At 43.0% G+C, this 22,227-nt stretch overlaps 1 protein-coding gene across 3 annotated transcripts in view; it reads right to left on the reverse strand.

Annotated features, from left to right (window-relative positions):
• The window catches only part of Man1a1 (mannosidase alpha class 1A member 1), a 173,663-nt gene extending 168,814 nt beyond the window's left edge, over positions 1–4,849 (reverse strand). The window contains exons 1-2 of one of the 3 annotated variants that reach the window (XM_050137957.1): positions 4,627–4,849; positions 2,617–3,471 (exon numbers count right to left, since the gene is read on the reverse strand). In XM_050137957.1, coding sequence (XP_049993914.1) covers positions 2,617–3,471; positions 4,627–4,653 — 882 coding nt within the window. In that variant the 5' untranslated portion in view covers positions 4,654–4,849. Of the gene's footprint in view, positions 1–2,616; positions 3,472–3,703; positions 3,959–4,626 lie in introns of those variants that run through there. The other 2 variants (XM_050137958.1, XM_050137959.1) reach the window with 2 other exon arrangements.
• Between the last annotated feature and the right edge of the window lie 17,378 nt (positions 4,850–22,227).

Genomic DNA, 22,227 nt, shown 5'->3' on the forward strand with positions numbered 1-22,227 from the left:
TAAAAATCCAGTGTGGTACCAACAGCACAGATACGTCAGCAATATAAAAACAGTGTGGACGGCCTCCGAACCAAACTGACAAAATAAAAGCCTGACTAAAATTCAATTCTATAGCTTCTAAACTGTAACTATAAAAGTTTTAGCGCATTCAAGCACAATAAGAACTTAAGTATGAAGACAACTAGAACATACAGAAACAAGAACAGAAATAGAACATACAGAAACAAGAACAGAACCAAGTTAAAAGCTACGACACCACGGCAAGCTGCCTATAATGCAGGAAATAGAACCTAATGTATAAAAGTGGAGTTTAATGTGTCATCCTCAACTGACAACAACTTTTCCTCCCCATGGTCAAACACCAGGTCCTGTAAAATTGCTTGAGTTGAGGGTAAGGGTATGTGTGTGTGTTGGGCGGGGGTATACTAAAACTAATTACACACTTGCACGAAGCTGTCAAAGAGTAATAATAACAATGAAAAAAGAGACTAGCATGAGGTATTGGTTTACAACGGACTGTGTCTGTTTGAACTATTCTAATGGAAAATCATAATTCATTTCTCCCCTCTTCCTGTTGGTATTTGACTAAACTCTGAAGCAAATCATGCTGACTGACTGCTTGGGGTTTTCGTGACAGCTTGGGATTTTAAAGAATGCATTTGGTTCTAACATTTTATGTAAAACAGGGCAGTCTGAACTAGGTTCTAAGATGTTGGCACCACATGACAGAGGGCTTCATAAATTTCCTTGACATGGTAAATTAGTTTTTTTTTTTTTGATTTAGAGACATAGATAAGAAGGGTCTACAAGCAAGCAGATATACATACTGCTAAAATGCTGCCCTCGTGGACTGCTAGTGGGCACAGTGTCTCTTCTAAATCCACTTTTCAGTCACTAATGGTCAGCTTCTTAATGCTTTCGTGTTTAATATTTCTGGTTCCTACAACTACAGCCCAGATTAACTGGCCACTCACATGAATTCAGAAGCATGCCATGAGTAAATGAGTTTCTTCAAACATCGACAGCGGCAGATACTGACCATTTGAGGGTAAACTTTAATGGGCTGTATTGGTTAAGAAGTCCAAGAGGTAAGGATGGGGAGATGTTTAGGAAGAGGCAGAAGCGTGTTCTGTTCTCCAGGAAGGGTAGTTCTGTCAGGGTTTCACAGAGAAGGAAAACTGTTGGGAAAAGTTGCTCAGGATAGCAGAACCCATTCCCCCACTGTGCCTGAGGAGGGTTGGCTGCAAAGCGGAAAGCCGGAAGGATGATTAAACAAAGTCATGGGCCTGGAGGGTTAAAAGGCACAATTCTCAGAAACGTCTAAAAGGGACCCAAGTCCACTTGAACTTGCTCAACGACACTTTATCCAGTTTCAGCCGGTCTTAGGCACATCTAATGACAATCAACCTGCCTCCATTCTGCAGTTACCTTAAATTTCTCAACAGCCTCCAGATTGTGTTCACTTCCTGAAAATGCTATCATGACCCTTTCCTGATAACTGAACCAATATTAAAACAAAAACTCCAAAAAGAATAAATCCCCTTAAAATGTGCTTTAGAGGATTAGCCAAAGTTGGGATGTCAAGCTTTTACCATAGCCCTGCAGGTCTGGAGTCCCAGGAAAACACAGGGAAGCAGCCTGGAAGGAGACATGTCCCCAGAGCATGGTGAATGGGAAGGAAGCCTCTGCTCCCTCTTTCGGGTCTCAACTTGGTCACTAACTGCTTCTTGAGCTTTAAGTCCTCAGTTTTCACCTTTGAAATGATAGCCTGAAAGAGGATTTCCTTCACCTTTAAACTTGACAGAAGCCACTCACAGGCTGCAAGTGAAAAGAACCAGAAAGAAATGACACAGGACTTAACCAAAGTCCATGTTTGTTCTAGGATGAGCTTGTTACTGAGCTGCTGTGGAGGCTGACCTGTTGCGTCACCGAGAATACCCCTTTTCTGAAAATGTTCCAGTAATACAAAAAGCAGTAGGTCTCTGCCACCCCCCCCCGTGTGTGTGTGTGTGTGTGTGTGTATGTGTGTGTGTGTGTGTGTGTGTGTGTGTAGTTCTCAGGTTTTAAATCGGTAATGGATAGTAAGTGGCCCACTGACAGGAAGTCTCAAGTTTCACGTTGACAGCCTGTTACATACACACAGAATGCCACCTGGCAGGAGAAGGCCATATGACTGAACACTGGGCGCATTGGCTCACTGTTATAACCTTTGTACCACGCGTGACTGATGCCCTGCGTTGATCGTCAGCTTCAATTTGAAGCCACCTGCAAGCCTTCGTGAGGGGGGCTGCAAACCCAGGGCAGTGACTCTTCTCAGGGTGGACTAACTGCAGCAGGCTGGGAGGCAGTGCATCACCTGCCCGGGTAGTCCCTCACACCTACCTCTTATAGCTTAAGCTCAGCACAGCATGTAACTTCAACCAGATTCAGCCTCACATCCTAACCGGCCACATCTCCTAAGGTCGTAAGAGGAAAACGTGCAGCCTTTGGCAGTGGGAGCGCAGATCTCCCCTGCCTCTACGTGATAACGTTGAAGCCCTAAGTTCCGACCGTTTATCATCCCACCCTGGAAAACAGCAGCGTGAGTGGGATTTCTGGCAGGGTTTACGCACTCACCTCTTTGATCTTTGCTCTCTTCTCGCGGATGGTGGCATCAGCTGGTTCCCGGTTCTCTACCCCGATGGGAGGCTGGAAGTCCACCTTGGGCAGGCCCCCAAACAGCTCCTTGTCACGAAGCTGGTCTTGGGCCACCTTCTCCTTATCCAGAAGAATGTCTCTTTGGATCTCCTCGGGCAGCTTCTGCAGGGTCTCCTTGGCTTCCCTGAGAGCCCGCTCGTGGTTTTCACGGATCCTGGCTAAGTTGTCTTCCAGGATAGCCCCGGCGTCCCCGGGCACGCCTTCCTCGCGGTGCCATACTCGCCCCGCGGCGGCGTCCTCGGCATGCGCCCCGGGCCCGGGCTTGTGCTCTACTGGCGGCTGCAAGGCGGGGTTGGAGTGGAACAGGACCCCGCTGAGCAGCTTGGAGGAGTCAGGCAGGAAGAAGATTGCCCCGAAGCAAAGCGTGATGAAGGCGCTGAACACCAGCAGCAGCACGAACTTCTCGGTGAGGCGGAAGGCGGCGGGGCCAGACCCCTTCCTACTGCCACCAAGCCCCCCGCCCAGGCCACCACCCAGGCCGCCGCACCCGGAGCTACTGAAGAGCGGCAACAGGCCCCCCACGGGCATCGCTTCGGTCGCTGCAGCCGCCGGTTGGCAGTCTGTCCAGGGGCCAGGCGCCGAGCCGCTTATCAGCCAAACTTCGCTGCCGCCGGCCGTCAGCGGCTGCGGGGCCGGTTCTAGCGCATCCAGGCCGCCCAGAGCGCGTGTCTGAGCTGCCGGTCTCCCCTTTGGAAGCGGCTTCCCTCCGGCTCTCCTCGCCGGGGCGGCTCCTTTGGCAAACAGGCACGCGCGACAGAGCGATGGCTGCAGCCCCTGCGGGGAGAGGAGACAGTAAAACGCAGTGGTTAGGAAGATAGTCGGTCAGAAAGTTTCCAGCGGGTCCCCGCCCTCCCCTCGCCCCGGAGCCGCAGGACAGTTCCCTCGCAGGCAGCCCCGCGGTCCAGCTGCGGACACCGCCCTCGGAGCCCACTTTGGACTTGGGGTGAAGTTTTCCAGTCGCGGAGGCAGGGTGTCCCGCGCACATCTGAGGCAGGGCGGCAGACACCTCGGTGGCAGGGGCGGCGCACCTCAGGGCAGCAAGGGGCCGCGTGCGTGGGGGGCTCGTCAACTTCTCCCGCTGCCCATCTCCGTGCGTGTCCCGGTGGGCGGGGGCGCGCGTGCAGCCCGGTGGCACTGCGGCCCCGGGACACGACTCAGGTGAGCGAGCGCGCCGACCTGCCGGCAAGTGCGAGCGAACCAGGCACCGTGCTGCCCTCAGCTCCGGCCCCGCCGTGCACTAATAGCACTGCCGGTCTCCCGGCGGTTGGAAATGAGGGCGGTGACGCGTCCGGAGAGTGACAGCGCGTCCGGGCCAATCTCACGCCTCCCAGGGTCCCGCGGGGGTGGAGCCGAGGCGGGGAGGGGGCCGCGCAGGGCGGGGAGTTTACGGGAAGCGCAGCCTCGCCGGGGCCCGGCAGAGGCGGAGAGGTCGCAGCTCCCCACGAAGCGCGAGGGCGGGAGCTGAGCCCCGGAGCCCGGTCAGACCCGTCCAGAGACGCCGAGCCGGAGCTGGTCCGAGCTTACACGGCCCCAAGCCCACTCAGTCCGGAGCCCCAAAGCTGGTGGATCTTCGAGTGACCGCGGCTAATGCGGTAGCGCTTGCATGCTCCTGCGCTCGCCAGTTGGTGATCCCGAGGAGAACGCGGGGGATTGCGGGGCAATGGATGATTTTGAAGCGTGTCTTTTCTCCAGTCACCTCTTTTTACCCAAGACAGGGATTCCCCGGAGCCCGGTAACTCTCAAACCCAGTCCCTAGGCTCCCTATCCCCACAGGGCGTCTGAGCCCTTGGCTCTGCCTCACTAACACAAAAATCCACGGAGACTTGGGGTTTGGGGATTGCTTGGTGCTTTAAGAAGCACCCCGTTCCCCTTCCAAAAACAAAGTTGTATGCCTCCCCCACACTTCCCCCACTTTCGAAATTCGTTTACCTCATCGCAGTTGGTCAAATTTTCCATTCAAAGAAGACAGTTTTATGCTGCCAGAGCTCCAAGCAATAAATTGAACCCTGTTGAAATTAAGTCTTGGATGCGACAACTCCCAGCGAAGGAAAGACTTGGTCCAATAGAGATTGTTTTCGAGACAGCCTTGCAGTATTCAGTCTCATGGAATGTCATGGAGACTGGCTCCACCTCCCATGACATCGCTTGGAATGCCCTGCTGATATTGCATAGATCTACATTTTGACTTGATTGGGAACCCCCTGCCTCCGGGTGAAGGGACAAGAGAACATGTTCCAAACCGTGTTATGAATCCCCTGTCTCCCCAACAAGAAACAGTTGCCAGAAAGGAAAATTGGACATACTTCCTATTCCTGGAAGCTGTTTTGTAGCAGCATTGTTCCCCATCAACCTTCTCCGAAACAGTGATTTTAGTTTGCCCTCTACTTGTTGGCTTAGACCAGAGGAAAACACCTGGCACTTTCGAAGAGAGTGCCCACAGTACAGTTGTTTCCAGGTGTTGGGCTGTGTGCAAAAATAGAAAACCCAGTCAGAAATCCTATATGGCTGTTTATGTTTAAGGTTCAGGCATCCTTATTTGTTGTGTGCTGGTTTTGTGCAAAATGTGCCAGGTACGCATTCAAAAGTTCTGGTTAATAAGAAATTATGGCTTGATACATCCGACTTCATGGCTTGATTATGTTGATACTTGCTATGAAATTCTATGCCCAGAAGAGTGCAGCATACCCAAGCAGGGTAATAGATTTAGCTTTAAAAACGAAAGCAACAATATTTTCTTTTAATGATGGAAAGGTAAATTTCTTTCAAATTATATTTGTAGGATGTGGGTAGCCTGAAAACTTAATCACTGTGAAATAACAGTGTTTATTCCCAGCAAGACCCTTGAAACTGAGCTAGCTCGCAGAAGGGAAGGCAGATCTCTAGAAACTGGGACAAACTGCTGAGGAAGCCAACTGCTTGCAACCTGGTCATTCGGGTGGAGGGGGTCATTATTTTTCCAAGTATGTTTTAAGAATGGGATTACATTTACAGAGACAAAAATACCTATGAACATTCATTCTAAATTGCTATAAGTATACATTCCAAAAAATAATAAAACCCACCTTTAAAAACATGTACCGGAGAAATCATACCTAATTCTGTTTCCAGATTTTTTATTCTTGCTGCCAAACCAATTTGGACGTTTAGGATAGTGTCTGGAGTGGAAGCATTGAAAAAGTTAGCACATGGATTTAAGGTTGATTTCCCCTTAGAAATTTAAATTATATATATTATAGAAACATTCATATATTTTTTCCTAAATTTTTAAGGTGACTGTTCTTTTTATTTTGATTCACTTTTATAAAGCTTGCTTCAAGGTAGTTTTTTTTTCTGGTTTATTTTTATACACAGGTTTATTGTGATCAAAGTTTAGTTTTGGTAATTTACTAAATGAAAAGTTGATTTGTGTGGTGGAATATAAGTCTACACTCAAGGATGCCCATCTGTGTGAGGCAGGTTGAGAATGTGATGGGAATGCCCATGCTTGGGCTAGAGCAAGTTTGGAAGAAACTCACAGAGAAGTTATTTTAAGACATATGCTTATCAAATGTGCCCCACCACTTTCTTTGAATAGCCACCCACCGAGGCCCAGGGTATGTATGGTAAGCAGGGAGGACAGACAGGAGGAAGGAACTACATGGTATAGAAGCCGGGCTGGCACTGTGCCTTGATCACGGTGCTCGGGTGCTCAAAGCTTGCCACGGTCTCCTTCAGAAAAACGTGCAAATGGAAAACGAATGTGAACAGTTCTGGTTTCTCAAGCCATGAATCTTGCTGATCCTCCAAGGCAATCTCCAGCTTACCTACCTGAAGGAATGCCTTGGTCTTTGTGGATGCAGTGTTTTTGACAGGCCTGCTGTTGACTCATTGTAAGCCAGCCAGTATAAACTTGGCAACCTTAACATTTGGGGAGGATTGCCTTCCTCCTGTTTTCTTGCTTTCTCTTTCTTTTTTTTTTTTTTAAATTCGATGAACTAACCCTTCTGATAGAGAGCTCCCATGTACAGTTCACAACTTGCTTAGAAATGTAGTTCTCACTCTGCCTCTGTGTTTGTCTTTAACAATTTGTAGATACTTGTGTTTTGAAATTTTAAGTGCACTTTAGAATAATATCATTTAAAAAAAACTTGGATGTAGTCAGAGGCAAACCCAAAGAAACCTCTGATTAACTTGACTACTTGAATATCAGGTTTGTTTTTTTAAAAAATAAATTAATGAAAGGTAGATTTAACATTTACAGTATGATAACCATGAGCATGTTTATATGAAGGTCAAACTGGCAATATTTTAATAACTGATAATTTTATAATTTTGTAAAAATCAGTGAATTCTTGCAGATTAAATCACAAAAGTCTTTCCTGGGAATTTTCTACAGTCTTCAAGTTAGAATTCTAGGAACTAATTCTTTTAAAGATACTAACATTTGTTTTGGGTTCAAAATAAAATGCAGCCCAATGAAGTAAGTAAATTTAATCTATATAACAGTCACTGAATATTTCTAACAAGTTACATCCTGATTAATGGAGTTTCTAATTCACATCAAATTTCAGGTCAGAACAGGTCTTGGATCTTATTTTAAAAGTAAAATTTACTATAAAGAAATGCATTATTGTAAATGTTAATCCTGACATTTTAGTACTTCAATGGACAACTCTGAAAAGTACATTAATTGTAACAAGGGAATTAATTAAAGGTTTTAAAGGAATGATCAGTAATATTGGTATTTAAATTGGAGTCTACAGTCTATTTATGATGCCATGCTTTTTTCCTCCCCTAAATTGACTTTGGAATGACGAGGTACCATAATAGAATGCTTTCATAGACATCCTGTTACCATTGGAAACAAGAACGGGGAGGAGTAGCTGTGCAGGGCTGAATCCTCATGTTCATCTTGACACCGCAAGGCCATGTTGAGACTTCTGTTTTTGTTTTGAAAACTTAGTTATAGATATCTGCAGTCCCTAGTTTTAAGACATTGTGTAACGCAAATATTTGCCAGTCGGTTTTGAGGAATTTTCTGTGGAACTGTCCATGGAATGGAAGTTGTAAAGGGCGCTTCATCTTGCCAGTCTCCTTCATGAACATAGAGGACCCTGCAGAAGTCTACAGCGTTGGGGCCAAACACTCTTGCAATGCCAATAATCAATGTAGCATTAGATTAGAGGTTTTCATTCATGTTGAAGGTCATTGCCTGAAGCTAAAGTTTATTTGAAAGAAGAGATGTTATTATAGTCTCAAAGAAGTTTTAAACCAACACTTTGAGGGTGAGAATGATGTATGGGAATACTCAGAAGTCATTTTCATGAGATTAGCAAAGAGTCTCAAAGAGATAAACCCATAAAGTAAGTGGACAAGGGTTTAAATGAGGCGTTTATTATTGAAGACATCATGCGCCCTTAGTTGTGCAACCACGTCCCATGAGTTACCTACGTTCTGTGACTCTTGTGTTTTATCTACAGCAATGTGGTGGATTTAAGGAGAATGTCAAAAAATAAAATAATGTTTGGCACAGTAGGCATTTCAAGGTTGTAAGTAAATCTCTCCCTTTCCTTCGTAAGGGAGTTCAGGGCTAAGAGTGGTGAAAGAATGGGGTGTATGGGCTTCTCACAGGGAGTGGCCTAAGGAGAAGGCAGAAAGATACTATGCATGTGCCAATTCTTCAGCTCCTATCCTCTGAACAACTTCCCCCAGCGATGAAGGGTTACATGGGCACTTCCTCTCAGACGTAACTGGGAAAGCTTTGCATGATGTTTTCCCACTCTTTGTGAGCTTCCCAAAGCCTTGAGAAAACATGAGTGATGGATGGCAAAGTCCAAAAGGAGCAGAATGACATTCAGGACAGTGCTTGCGGCTCAGGGCAGAAAATCTTCATATGGGGACGTCAGCCTCAACCGTTATGACCCTTGTATAGAAAATGTTTGCATTTGATGACTTAAGAAGATACTATTTTGACAGAATGAAACAAAAAACAGCCCTCCAAGACTATAAAATGGCAATTTTTCTGTTTTTAATACACTAGATATAGTTTAAAATAATTTTTTCCTTTAAAAATAACATTTACTTCATTCTCTGTTACAAAAAGATCACATGTTCTTCAAGAAAAAAAGAAAACAAACTCAGAAATAAAATATTTTTGATATATTATTCTGTCCAATTGAAATATTTTCATGAAATAGAGTGAAATGAAACCACATGTGACCATTCCTATTTTGAAGAAGCTATCTTCAGGTATGACCCAAGAACACTTGGCTTTCTCCTTTCATTGCGAAACAAACATGCTGTTTCTACAGCATGCTCAGTCTCTCTTATTGTCCCTGAAGACAGAATCTTGACTTCACCCTGGGTCTCTGCGACTAGGAATTCACTTGAGCTTCTTTGCCTATATAATTTATTTTTTCATGTTTATTTGGTATTCGTGTCTTCTGCAACATATAGATTCACTTAAAGATGAGGTCAAAGTGCATTTATGTTGCAGGCTGAGCCTGAGCAAATTATATTCGCTGAATTTGTGACTGGCAGACTATTCGTTTGGTAGATTGAAGAGTTTTCTAGACTATGGTGATGATATATTGATATATGTATAGAAATTACCATAGGAAACCAAATGAAAGAAGTTCAAATCACAGGTCCATATGTCTTATAGACTTAATTGACTTGAAATGATCGGGTCTCATAGTTAAGAAAAAAAAATCACAGGAGTACAAATGCAATTCATTATCTCATTAGATACTCAAGGTATCTCAAATATTAAATGGATATGTTACATTCTATTATTATATTACTGTGATGCCCTCAATAGTAATTAACATGAAAAGAAAATAATCAAGTGCCCCTAAATGCCATCCATTTCAGATTTTTAATGTTAAAATTTGTGTATATGCCTAGCAAGAAATTAATTTAACATACATAAAGAATTTACTAAACTTAGTACTAATTTCATTCATTGCATAGGTACTATAGAGCAGAATAAATTATGGTTGAAAACAAGGAAAACTTGTAAAGGTTGTTTAGTTACTGCAAAGTTACATATCATTAAGTGGATTCTATTAATTGTATGTGGTTTCTTCATTTCCATTTCTTTTAAAAAAATGTTTTAGGAATGTGAAATGGCCCAGCTGCTGTGGGAAACAGTCTGGCGGCACCTCAAAAGGATAAATATAGAGTTACCATATGATCTGGCAACTTTACTCCTAGGTACACAGCCAAAAGAGCTGCAGATATACATGCACACAGAAGTCTGTGCGAAAGCTCATGGAAACCCTATTCATTATAGGAAAATGTGGAAGCAGCAGAAATGTCCACTAACTGATGAACGGATAAACAAATGTAAATCCATACAAGTTCCAGGATTGCTCTTTGCCCACGCTACCCTCAGGTGCCATTCGCAAAGACCGAGGGAAACGTCTAGAAGAGGGGCAGGCATGGACATGGGGAGGGGATGACTGCTTGTCAGGGGCAGAAGGGATAGAAAGGTGGAGGGTCAGCGTTAAAGGAAGAAAGAGTTTGTGAACAGGGATGGCTGCCCGACAGTGAATGTATTCAAATATATCTATTCAATTTTGGGATTTAAAAAAATATGTGAATTACAGTTCAGTGAGTATTCAAAATGTTTTCCTTTCAGAACCGGCTGATAAGAATCTTTAGAATCACAACATACCTAGCAATGAGATGAAGCCGACATACTAAATAGCAACACTATATATTTCAGTCCAAGAGCTAATAAGTAAAGAAACATTTCCTCAAACAGAACGAGTCACCAGTTTCTCAATTTGAGAAATATGTATCTTTTTGGACTAGCCAAACCAAGGGACTGTTTTAAAAAGTTATGAGTCACTACTTCCACGCTGTACACTTATCCTTATTAAATAAAGCCTAGACAAGCAATACTATTTGCATTTTTTGATGCATGGAGACCTACGGCTAACTGTACCTCTCCACACTGTGGTGAGCAAGATGTTTCCAGCTTGCTTGTGGTCTGTGGCTTGTAAGCAAAATCATGCAGAGACAGGAGGTACATTAACAGTCAGAAAGACATTAGTTTCTTCTGGAATTACTTGGGATTTCTTTCAACTGAAACAGTTATGAAAATCAAAATAAATATCTATGTATACTTGGGGATTGTATGGCAGCGAGACATCACAATGAATAGTTGATTGACCATGATAAAACATTAAATGTTATATGATAGTATTATTCTTATTAAACACATGGAGGAACCTACCATCAGAATACCGGGCAATAATGATAGGTCAAGTGGATAAAGCGTGTCTTCAACATCCTTAAATCAAAAAGTTGAAATATTTTTAAAATTTTAATATTAGTATATTTTTAAGAGGAATATAAATATTTCATAGAACCTAATATCACCTCTCTAGCAAAACCTCTGTATCTGAGTCTCCTTTGTTCAACTGGTTTTGTCAAAACAGAAAACGCCATCTTGTGATTCTTTGGTAATATCAATACCAGAGCATCCTGTGTTTTGACTCTGTGTGTGTATAGTATTCACACTTCATGAAAATGAAATTTCTTCTTCCTTAAATAGGTGTTTGTGTACCTTTTGCCTCTTAATTGTTTCATATTCTTATCATAAATGTACCATCTGTATTTATCATAGAAAATCCAAAATACATTGGCCTTTAAGAAGGAAACTGCTTAAAATTCTTGGACTATTGTTTGTGCTTGCCTTTCAAAGCAGTGTCGTTATTTTTTCAGTGTGCTCAAAGGAATATTTCTTTTTTTTTCTAGAATTCTCCTTCTGGTTCTCTGCTTCTTAAAGGGGAAAAAAAAGAAGTATTTGTAATGAGTAATAGCTCCTTTCCCTCCCTGACCTTGAAGGCAGATGGGATGTGGAATGCTTTTGCTAAAAGTAATGTTCTCATTTTTACACAGTGATCACCAATGGGGAAGGAGACTCTCTAGCTCAGATCTCCTTTTTTTCTAACCAAATATGCTTCTGTTTATTTTAACCATCTCTTTCTTTACTTCCCCTTAATGCCAGGTTATAGAAAGGGAGTGACTTTTTTTCTACTTAGCACAGTCGTTGTTAAAAAAAAAAAAAAGGAATAAATAAAAATAGTAAGGATAGGGAAACGAAGCTGTTTATTTATTCTTGCTTTTCTCTCAAAATAGTCTGCACTGAAAGCACACTGAAACACACAAGTATAAAGTTGTTAAATAACATGGTATCATTCTCTTTCAAACCACAGGGAACTGATGGTTTGATGACCACTAATCATCAGAACTAGTCAGGAGAAGTTTGCCCCTTCAGGGCTGCTTTCTTTCTCCTTGCCTATTTGGCTCTCCATAGCAGATTTAAATTTCACAAGCTTTAGTGGCCAAAATGATGTAGCTGAATTTTCTTCTCTGTCTCTGTCTCTCTGTCTCTGTCTCTCTGTCTCTGTCTCTGTCTCTGTCTCTGTCTCTGTCTCTCTCTCTGTCTCTCTCTCTCTCTCTCTCTCTCTCTCTCTCTGTTGTGTTATGGTTTGTTTTCCCCTTGTCCGGCAGTTTTAATTCAATTAAGAATGTATGGTTTCATTTTGTTTTGTCTTACCCTCCACATACTATATCCAGATAGGAAACACTGGATCATTAGTCCTCCCTTCTCTCAGAATAGATTCCTTGTTAACTTCTCCCTCTGTCACTGCCTTTTCTAAAAGACAATGACTTAGGACTGGGGGATGTAGCTCAATAGAGTGTTTACCCAGCATGCATAGAAGCATGAAGTTTGATTCCCCACACCCTGTAATTTGGGCGTGGTGATGCATGCCTATAATCCCACCAGTTTGGAGGTGGAGGTAGGGAGGATCATGTGTTCAAGGTCATCCTTAATTATGAGGCAAGTTTCAAGGCAGCCTGGACCCAGTCTCAAGACAAAAAAAGATTTCGTACTTCTAGACACCGCCTTCTGGGAGTCCTATAGGACATTTAAGTTGACCTATATTTTAGCAAAACCAAAGTAAGTACCTCACTGTTCATAAACCACTCTCCCAGTCACTGGGAGAAGCAGAGATCTGAAGAGCAAGGATAACAATCGTTGCAAAGGTTTTTAAACTTAATGAGAAACTGCATACTACCGAAACAGTGAGTCTGAATTAGTCTACAAAATAAACAGAACACATTGTTTTCTCTTTCTCATCTTCATTTAGAGCAAAAGAAAAAGAGTAATGTTATAAGCCATCTGGGGAAAAATGTTTTTGTCTGTTTATGCCTGAGTGTCTCAAAGATGTCTGGACCACAGCTTCATCCCAAGTCCTCCAAGTTATCTAAATATCCTGTTTTGAAAAGATTTTATCCCTGCCCTCCAACCTTTTTAGATTCTGTATTTTATAATTTCAATAAATGCCTTGCCAATTTCAAAAAACATATTTCCATTGCTACAAATTTTTGTTCCTTTGCCTTTTCATCACATTTATGAGGCAAATTTTCCATTTCTGGGGAACCCAGGCATCTACTTTTTCAGTATTTGCAACCTGGGAGCCTGGCCTTAATAGAAAAGACTGATTCCCCTACAACCCCAAGTCAGCCTCAGTTGGGGGGACGGGACAATGGCAGTCAGGAACGTGCTTGCCTCCAAAACCTCCTCAGAACTCACGCATACATGCTGGCCTTGGTGGCACATGCTTGAAATCCCAGTACTGGAAAAGTGGGGATCGGCAAGTCCCCGAGGACCACTGGCCAGTCTGTCTGGCCTAACTGGGAAACTCAAGGTCAATGAGAGGCCCTGTCTTAAAGGAGGAGTGTAGTATTGCTGAGGAAGACACACAAAGTTGCCCTTTGGCTGCATGCACTTTGCCCCGACACACCTGTGTGCACACACATACTAAAAATGAAACAAAATCAGTTCCAATCTGCCTTCCTCTGGCCGTCCGGTCATTTTTCTACTCTGGAAAATGCTACATCAGTGCTTTGCTGTTCTCCTCTAGTCTGTGTTCTAGTGAGCTGGGTACAATTATGCCCCAACACCCAGCGGACACTTGATAATGTCAAAAGACAGTTGGAGACCTGATAGCTGGTGGGTAAAGGTCAGGCTAGCCCCATGAAATATAGAACTGTCCTGTTAAAGGTGTCAGCAGGCCAAGGTTCTGACACCCCACCCACCTTGGCTCTTCGTACTTACCATATGCCTGCCTTCCTGAACAGAGTAAACAGCAGACTCATCTTCTCTGTTTGAAATACAAAACACTTACTTCTTTCTGCACTCGGTCTCACTTCCTCTTAGGAGAGCTGGGCTGTGCACTTGAAACCAAGGCCAAGCCTGCCACCTGTGCGGACGCTTTCACAGTGGCCTCACTTCTCTGTAATGCTATCCTATGTATTATTCATTTTCTGTTGATATTCTCTCTTGCCTTTTGATTTTCAACATAGCAAGCTTTAGACTGAAAACAAGACAAATATCTTTCCCTCCAGGTCCTGCCCTGTCCTCTTTTACAGATCTTTCTCCAAACATTTGTTACTAATGACAGCTGTCTGCAATCCCTCACTTCTCCCTTAAACTCAGCTTAACTCCAGTCCAACTTCTGGCCTTCTCACCCCATTGAAACCACTCTAATCAAGTCACCATTACCCCTCCAGGTTGGAAGTACTTAACTAGACTTCAGCTTTCAATGATATTGGTCACTCCCTGCTCTCTGAAACTATCTTCCCTTAAATGCAGAGACCTCTTGGTTTTCAAAACCCTCTTGCTGGTTCCCATGTTTCCTGTGGAATGAGCCACCCTCTGGATGCACCCTTTAAATGGGTGCACTTCCTTAAGACTCTCTCCTAGAGATTTCCCCCCGTTTTCATTCTCTTCCTAACCAGTACTATTTATACCCATTGCTTCATAGATGCAAAACGTTTTCATTTTCATATGAGCTTTTCTGGTTCAGTGTTCTGGTTTCAGGTCTAGACATCTAGTCACCTTAGTGTTTGTAAGTATGTCCGAACATCAAAGTCTCAGCATGTGTCTCTTGACATCTGCTTCATCCTTGATCATTCTCTTTTCATTTCCTTTCCAAGCAGGGAGCATTCTACGGTATAGGTAAGAGGGAATTCATAGTTGTTTGCTGCTCAGATGAGAATAATCTGGTGTCATTTCCCCCTGGGTCAACATAGCCAGGCGACAACACAGGCCTTTCTCATTGTTTCTCTGATTCTTGAGCAAGTGATCCAAAGGTAGGGAACTGTTGAGCATTCATCCCAAGTTTAGGTGGTAACAATGGTTTTTCAGCTGCACCAAGGTAAGGAGGTGTTTTTGGTTTCTCTGTGGGGTGCTTCCACAGAAGGGGCCTCTTCCCATCCCTCATACAAATTCTTTGGCAACAACTCTTCCACAATCAACTCATTTTCGTTCAAGAACTATTTAGATTGATATTTAAATGCATCAACCTCCAAACTGGTGACTATGGGGCATGGCCTTGCCAACTTGACAAATACAGAAAGAATCACCTGGGAGGTGGCTCCTGGGTAAGCCTGTGGGAGATTCTCTTGGTTAGGCCTTTGGAGTAGGAAGATCTGCCCACTGTGGGTGGCATGGTTTCTATGCACTGGGATGGGGGATTGTATGGAGGGAGAAGTTGAGCTGAGTGCAGACATTTGATTCTCTTCACTTCTCATCTGTGGATATAATGTAACTAACGCCCCAAGTTCCTGCCTTTGGGACTGCGCTGTGCTTCCAAATGGTGAGTCAATGGATAGATACTGTCTCCCTTCCGTTGTTTGTGTCAGATGATCTTACCTAAGTGACAGGAATAGGGGGAGGGGGCATAGGGGGGAGGTATAATATAAAAATCTAGTCTGGATTTTCAAAGAAAATTCTGTTAGCAAAACATCTCAAAGTTTAATGTTTTAACTAATAGTGTGAATTATAATTTAAGTTGTTTAATTTGATAATTTCTCTAATTTTTAATACCAGCAAAGGAATGAATTTCTACTAATGGTCTGGGAGCTAATTTTGCCACAGGTGAAGAATTCAAACCGTTTAGTGGCTATACACAGACAGCAGTATAGCTAGAACACCAAAACCCCTGAGGAGGGAGGGGTGGGGGCAAATTTATGACCAGAGGTCATAGGATTCGGGCCATTTCACTCATGAAAGGGTTGCATTTCCTAATACAACCAACATATGCATTCTGTTGTGGAAACATCTTTGTCGGACTGTGGTTTTTGAGAAGACACCTGTGAGAGTATGTATGTTGGCTTGTCAAAAGGGTAGCATATTTTTGAGATTTGATGTGTTCATCAATCCAGCATTTACACCCATTTCTATTTAGTGGCACTCTTCAGTGAATATAGACAGGTGGGTGATACAAACCCCATGTCTCACTGCTAAAATTGAAGACGTCAGAGCATCACTCTCCCTGTCCCTTGGAGCGGAGGAGTGAGCCTACCATGACTATTGTGAGGGGAAGTAAACTTGACTAGGGAGCATAAAGATGAAGGTTGGACTGGGCCTAATCTTTGGTGGGATGGTTTTCGTAGGACCAGAGTTGTGTTCTGCATTTCCCATGCTTTCTGCTTGCTAGATTTCTGGATTTTACTGGCCCAGCCCTTATGCTCCAGAGTTGATTGATTTGCTCCCGACTGTCTTTTACTTGCACTTCCTTACTTTTAGATATTTAGAGGTAATTTATATTACTCACAACCTAATGGACATGGGATTTAAAGCCAGCCCCTAATTCTGGCCCTCATTTGAAGTCTTCTGTCTCTGTGAATAGTGAAATAATTCATCTCGTCAAAAGTTCAGACTATGTCTTTAACAACTCTGTTTTTGCTGGAATCCAATTCATTGTTTGAATGACTTCCCTCATAAGTATTGCTTGAGCCAGCATCAGCACCAGCTGTCTGGTCCAAGTGACCATGCTAACCCACAAGGACAAGATGGCCAAGAGGCAAAGGAGATAGACCGCTGCTGACACACTGTGCTCTATATAAGTGGGTTTGCATCCCTGTTGGAAATAACTATGGGGAACCAGTGAGATAGCATGTAGTCTGGCATGTAGATCTGCAAACACACATCATGCACACACACATACACACACACAAAGTTATAGATACATATTTAAATTCACAAGGCCTTATAGTTAAGAGGACTGGCTGCTTTTCCAGAATACCCAGGTTTTATTCTCAGTACACACTCAGCTCAGAACTGTCTGCAACTGCAGTGCCAGGGAATCTGGGCTCTCTTCTAGACATATATGTAGACAAAAAAAACCCCATATGCATACAATAAAAAATGAAAGAAAAATTTAATTTCAGAGTTAAAATGGTAAAATAGTACAAATTTATTTCTCATAGTTTTAGACACTGGAAGGAAGCTTGTAATTTTATTTTTGGTGATGCCTGCCGCCTGGCTTGTATGTGGCCAGCTTCTCATTGTGCCTTGGTGTAGCTGTATCTTTCTCTAGTGATGCTTAATGAAGACAGAATGTAGGGAAAGAAGAAAGGGAGAGAGGCCTTACATTTTTTTTAAGCCACCAATTTTGTAGGGTTAGAGCCTAATTCATAAGGTTTTATTTAACCCTAGTACTCTCCAAATATAGTCACACTGAGGTTTAAGACTTAAACTAAGAATTTTAGAGGGGATGCAATGTAATCCATTAATAATTTCCCAACCAAACTCCCGAAAGGTTTAGAATCCCTATTACATGTTCTTAAAATATCTGTGTTCTTAGCCTTATCGTGAAGGTACTTTGTCAGTACACACACTTAAATGACATTGTGTGTAAAAAAAAAATTCATTTGCTATACCTAAGTGACGAAATAGCCAAGCTTAGCCACTTGGTGCATTGTTAGATACGTGTTGGCTATGTTCACGGTTAGGTGACTGAGAACTGTGGCTCATAGGTAGCCAGCATTATACAAGCACATAGAGATGTTCTCTTACTTAATCTGAGATCAAATCTTAAGTTCTAGTTCCTAATGAACGTGTCTCTGTTGACACTTTACAGAAGTAGACAATTCCAGAGTGGAAACCATTAGAACCTGGGGGCTATCTGTGCTGGTCATGGCCACATTTAAGATTTGCTTGCCTGATGTGTGATTAATGTCTTGTTTCTCAGAGAGTAGACTACATGTGGACAGGGCCTTCTTTAGCTTTGCTCGCAGATGTTCCCTGGTAAGAACTGCTCTAAACCAATCTGGAGAAGCACAGTGGTTAACTCATATTTTACTATAAGAGAAGCTACCAATGGCTAGAATGAGATGGTTGTGGGCTCCCTTAATCTTTCTTTTACATAATAATGACAGCTAATCTTAAACAAAAAATAACCACCCAAATAGTAATATTGAAACAAATATGGTAAAACTCAGTGTCGATGACCCATTCTGGTAAACTGCATGGAACCCTCAGTTCTCAGATTTCTCATGTGCTCTGTTTACATCTCAGAGAGACATGTTCTCTGAAACAAAAGGCAGCATCAATTCAGAGTCAAGTTTCGCTTAGCTCTATGGTTGGTGTCAGATGTCGGCATAGTCAGAAGCAGCGAGTAGCTTCAAGTGCAACTAGACATGGAGCCTTCATTTCTAAAAGTGACAGAAGAAGGGTCAAGATGCGCTGTTTGCCACATCAGTGTGCTTTATTCATGCTGACATGGAAGTGGGATGCAGGAGGGCTCTGTAAGAACATCCCAGTCCCATCACACACTGCAAATTTCACTCATTTATGTCCATTTGAAATATCCATTATGCTAATTGAAGAGATAATAATGTTGCCAGAGAGAATGATTTTCTCCATCATCACGCTAATTTGCAAAGACCTCTGTCTGAGATACATGAGAGCGAGCGTGTGCGTGGTCATGAACACGACGCAAGCTCTTCTTCTAGTTTAGTTCTAACTGTGACGTTTCTGAGAATATGGTAGCCAGCCCTCAGTGAAACAGGATGTGATAGTTCCTGGTTAGGAGGACAAAACATATACAGGGTGAACCCGGATGTTTATAGCCCCCATCTAATTCATGCTAGAGCCTTAAAAGCCATTGGCGTTTTCCAAGTGCCCAGCAGATGTTAGCAGTTGCTCGACACCTATGTGAAAGATGGCCACTGGACACAGAGGTCAGTGAACACTCATCTGATGGAGGAGGGTCATCTTTCTATCTGTTGTTTCATTGGTTAAGTAATAAAGAAACTGCTTGGTCTCTGATAGGACAGAAAATTAGGTAGGCGGAGTAAACAGAACAGAATGCTGGGAGAAAGAAGCTGAGTCAGGGAGTCGCCATGGTTCTCCCACTCCAGGCAGGTTAAGATCTTTCCTGGTAAGCCAGCTCATGGGCTACACAGATTATTAGAAATGGGTTAAATTAATATGTAAGAGCTAGCCAATAAGAGGCCAGAACTAATGGGCCAGGCAGTGTTTAAAAGAATACAGTTTCCGTGTAATTATTTTGGGTATAAAGCTAGCCGGGTGGCGGAACACAGCCCACAACTCGTATTACAACACTCATCAGCCCAGTGGATAGTCTGAGGCAGAGAGCAGATTCTTCTGCATTAAAGGGAAAGGTAGTCTGTAATCAGCTGAACGAGAGCAAATTTTTCTTTTTCACTTACAAATAGGCTGTCCCCCGGGGTATAAATTTGGGCCTCCTTGCAGCGTCAAATGTCCTGATGAAACACTGCTAAAGACCTTGAACATGACAAAGCCTCGTTGGGAAGGGATTCTCTTCAGGTGAGCACAGGGCTGCTGGGTTCTAGGACTGGCACTGAGGACTCAAGGATGGGTATTTGACTTTCTTTCCCCCATGTAGAGATGCTCAGTGAATACTTAGAGGCTTGCCAAGGGGAACAGGTAGTTCTCAGCAGGGGCCCCAAACTAAGGCTAAAGCAATGCGAAAGCTTCCAGACGGTGAGACCTTCAGGCTATTGCAGTATTTCCTAAATTTGCATGGACGTAAGATTTAGAAGGAATGCATGATTTGTTACAGGTTTCGGAGTCTGGACCCAGACCTACAAAGTCAGAATTCCCAGAGACCTGGAAATCTGTACATAATACTCTAGGTCAGTGGTTCTCAAATAGTATCTGCTGGGTGGGGGAGGGGGCATAGAGGGGGGCGAGGTGAGGGGTTGTGAGAAGTTGTCACTAAAGCAGGGAAGGGGAAAGCAGAAAGCTGTTCCCCTCTCTCCTCCAGTTTCAGTTCAGCAAGTCTCTCTGTGTCCTTCCCGACTTTGCATTACTAACCTGGAGAACCGTGTTTCTGGGCTATGAGTATGCTTGTTAAACTGTAACATGCATGTGGCTTGGTCATGTTGGTTCCTAGTTTAGACACTGATCCTGGTTCTGGAGTTCTGGGAGATACTGGATTTCATTTCTAGTAAGCTGCCCTACCTGTTACAACAGAGTGCCTGTTGAAGAACCTGGGCACGGTGCCGACGCCTCTCCATAGACCTCGGCGTCCTGAGTCAGAGTTTATGGTTGACAAAGTGTTTCAGCCCCATTCTGTGCTGATTAGTGTTCGAGTGGCTCCATCACTAGGTGTTTGCATCAGGAAATGTGCAGGTGCTGTACAGCCTCGATGATGCGCTGGACGAGAGTTGCAGGGAACTTGTGGCTACAAAATGAAAAGACCGATGACCGGCTGGGAGGAAATGTTTGCTGCGGCATAGCTGATGAGTGACGTACTACTTCCTGTCCTCGTCTTGTGACTAAATACCTGACTGAAGTCACTTCTGCGAGGACAGAAGTCCATGGTTCAGGCTGTTAAGGGCCAACATGGTGGGAAAGGAAGAATGAGGACCCTAACCCAGAGCTCACCAAGAAGCAGAGATCTAAACTTAAGGTAGGCCTGGACTAAACCTTCCAAGCCCATCTCTGCAAAGTCATTAACATCTTTCAGCTGCATTGTTCTTAAGGGTTACAAAATCTCTCTAAGCAACATATGTGGACTGTTAGTCAAACATAGCCTCTGGGGGCGTTTCACACGCAAACCATAATAAAGGTTTATTAGCCAAAGTTCGAGACTAGGAAAACAGTGACTAGTCAGATTTTAAAATGAGAGGAAGACTTAACCCACCCCCCCTCGTCTTTTCTCCTTCCCTCGCTTCCTCCCTTGCTCTCCAGCTCTTCATAGCTCGTTGTCTTTCTGGCTATGTGACTCTGACGTTCTCCAATAGCTTGGAGAAAATTTCAAGGATGCTCCTTGAAAAGACATTTATTTAGAGAAGGCAAGTAAATAACCAGAAAGCACAGGGGAAAAGACTATAAGGCCACTGAACATCAGTGAAATAAAAATTGTAACACAATGAGACTGTACTTTAAACATGGCGGGATGGCTAGCATGAAAAAGCCCACAATAGCGTGGAGCAAAACCAACCGTGTGTGCTGTTGTTGGAAATGCACATTGGAGCAGCCTTTGTGGTACCCAATATGGAAGTTCCTCAGAAATGTGTGAGTGGGGTTTCCATGTGATTCAGTTATATGTGTGTGTGTGTGTCTGTGTGTGTATGTATACACACACACATACATATATTCAAAAGACAGTATCTCATGAAGACATCTGGCCTCTTGTGTTTATTATGACATTATACCCAACATATAGAAACAAGTGTCTGTCAACAGATAAGATGGGAGAATTACGATGAAGGTTAAACATACTAGTATTCAGTCTTTCAAAAGGAGCTCTTGCCATTTATAAAGTAATGGATGGGCCTCAAAAACTTTATTTTAAATGAAATAAGATAGACACACAAAGAAGAGGATGTGCGACTGCAATTATGTCTGAAAAAAATCTTTAAAAGCTGGAACAGAGAAAAAGAATTGGTACAAATAGGAACATGTCAGTCCAAGAGTTCACAGTTAAATAATGGGGGTGAATAACTAGAGGGACCGGATGTGTAGCAATGATAACTGTTGTCAAAACACTCTAATGTGCTGGAGATTTGTAAGAGAGTATGAACTGCCAGTGTATGAGATGGGTAACTTAAATTGCTTAACTACAATGTCATCTCAGTACTGCGTATAGTCAGACATCATATTCTATAGCTAAACATATGTAATTTTTTTTGTATTTTTGTTTTTTTGAGACAGGGTTTCTCTGTAGCTTTTGGAACCTGTCCTGGAAACTAGTTCTTATAGACCAGGCTGCCCTAGAACTCACAGAGATCCACCTGCCTCTGCCTCCCAAGTGCTGGAATTAAAGGCGTGTGTCACCACCACCGGCTTTAAACATATACAATTTTTATTTAGAAGTTGAACACTTGTAAACAGATACTCTGCCAATGACAGAGATATGATGTTGAGGCAGTCTGCTCACGATCAATCTGTAAGGATTATCTGCCTCTCCTACGCTGTATCATTTTCTTTAATGTCAACTGTGTTAGGTACACAGAAAAAGAATTCTTACTTCCAGCTGATAGTGAGAAATCAAAAACTAGTATATGCAGTTCAATCACCTATTCAAGGTCATACAGCTAATTCGTTCCCCATCTTAGGAATCAAGTACTTTGTTTCAAACTCCAGTGTCAGTTTCATTAAGGAACTTTTGCAGATCTCATTACCTAGTTACAAATACAGTAGTCTGAAAATTGTGTTATGTGAGAGAGCTGATCTTTCTAATCAAATCT

Source organism: Alexandromys fortis, unplaced genomic scaffold (genome assembly GCF_014885135.2).
Source record: "Alexandromys fortis isolate MF-2015 unplaced genomic scaffold, M_Fortis_MF-2015_v1.1 scaffold_14, whole genome shotgun sequence".
Classification (NCBI taxonomy): domain Eukaryota; kingdom Metazoa; phylum Chordata; class Mammalia; order Rodentia; family Cricetidae; genus Alexandromys; species Alexandromys fortis.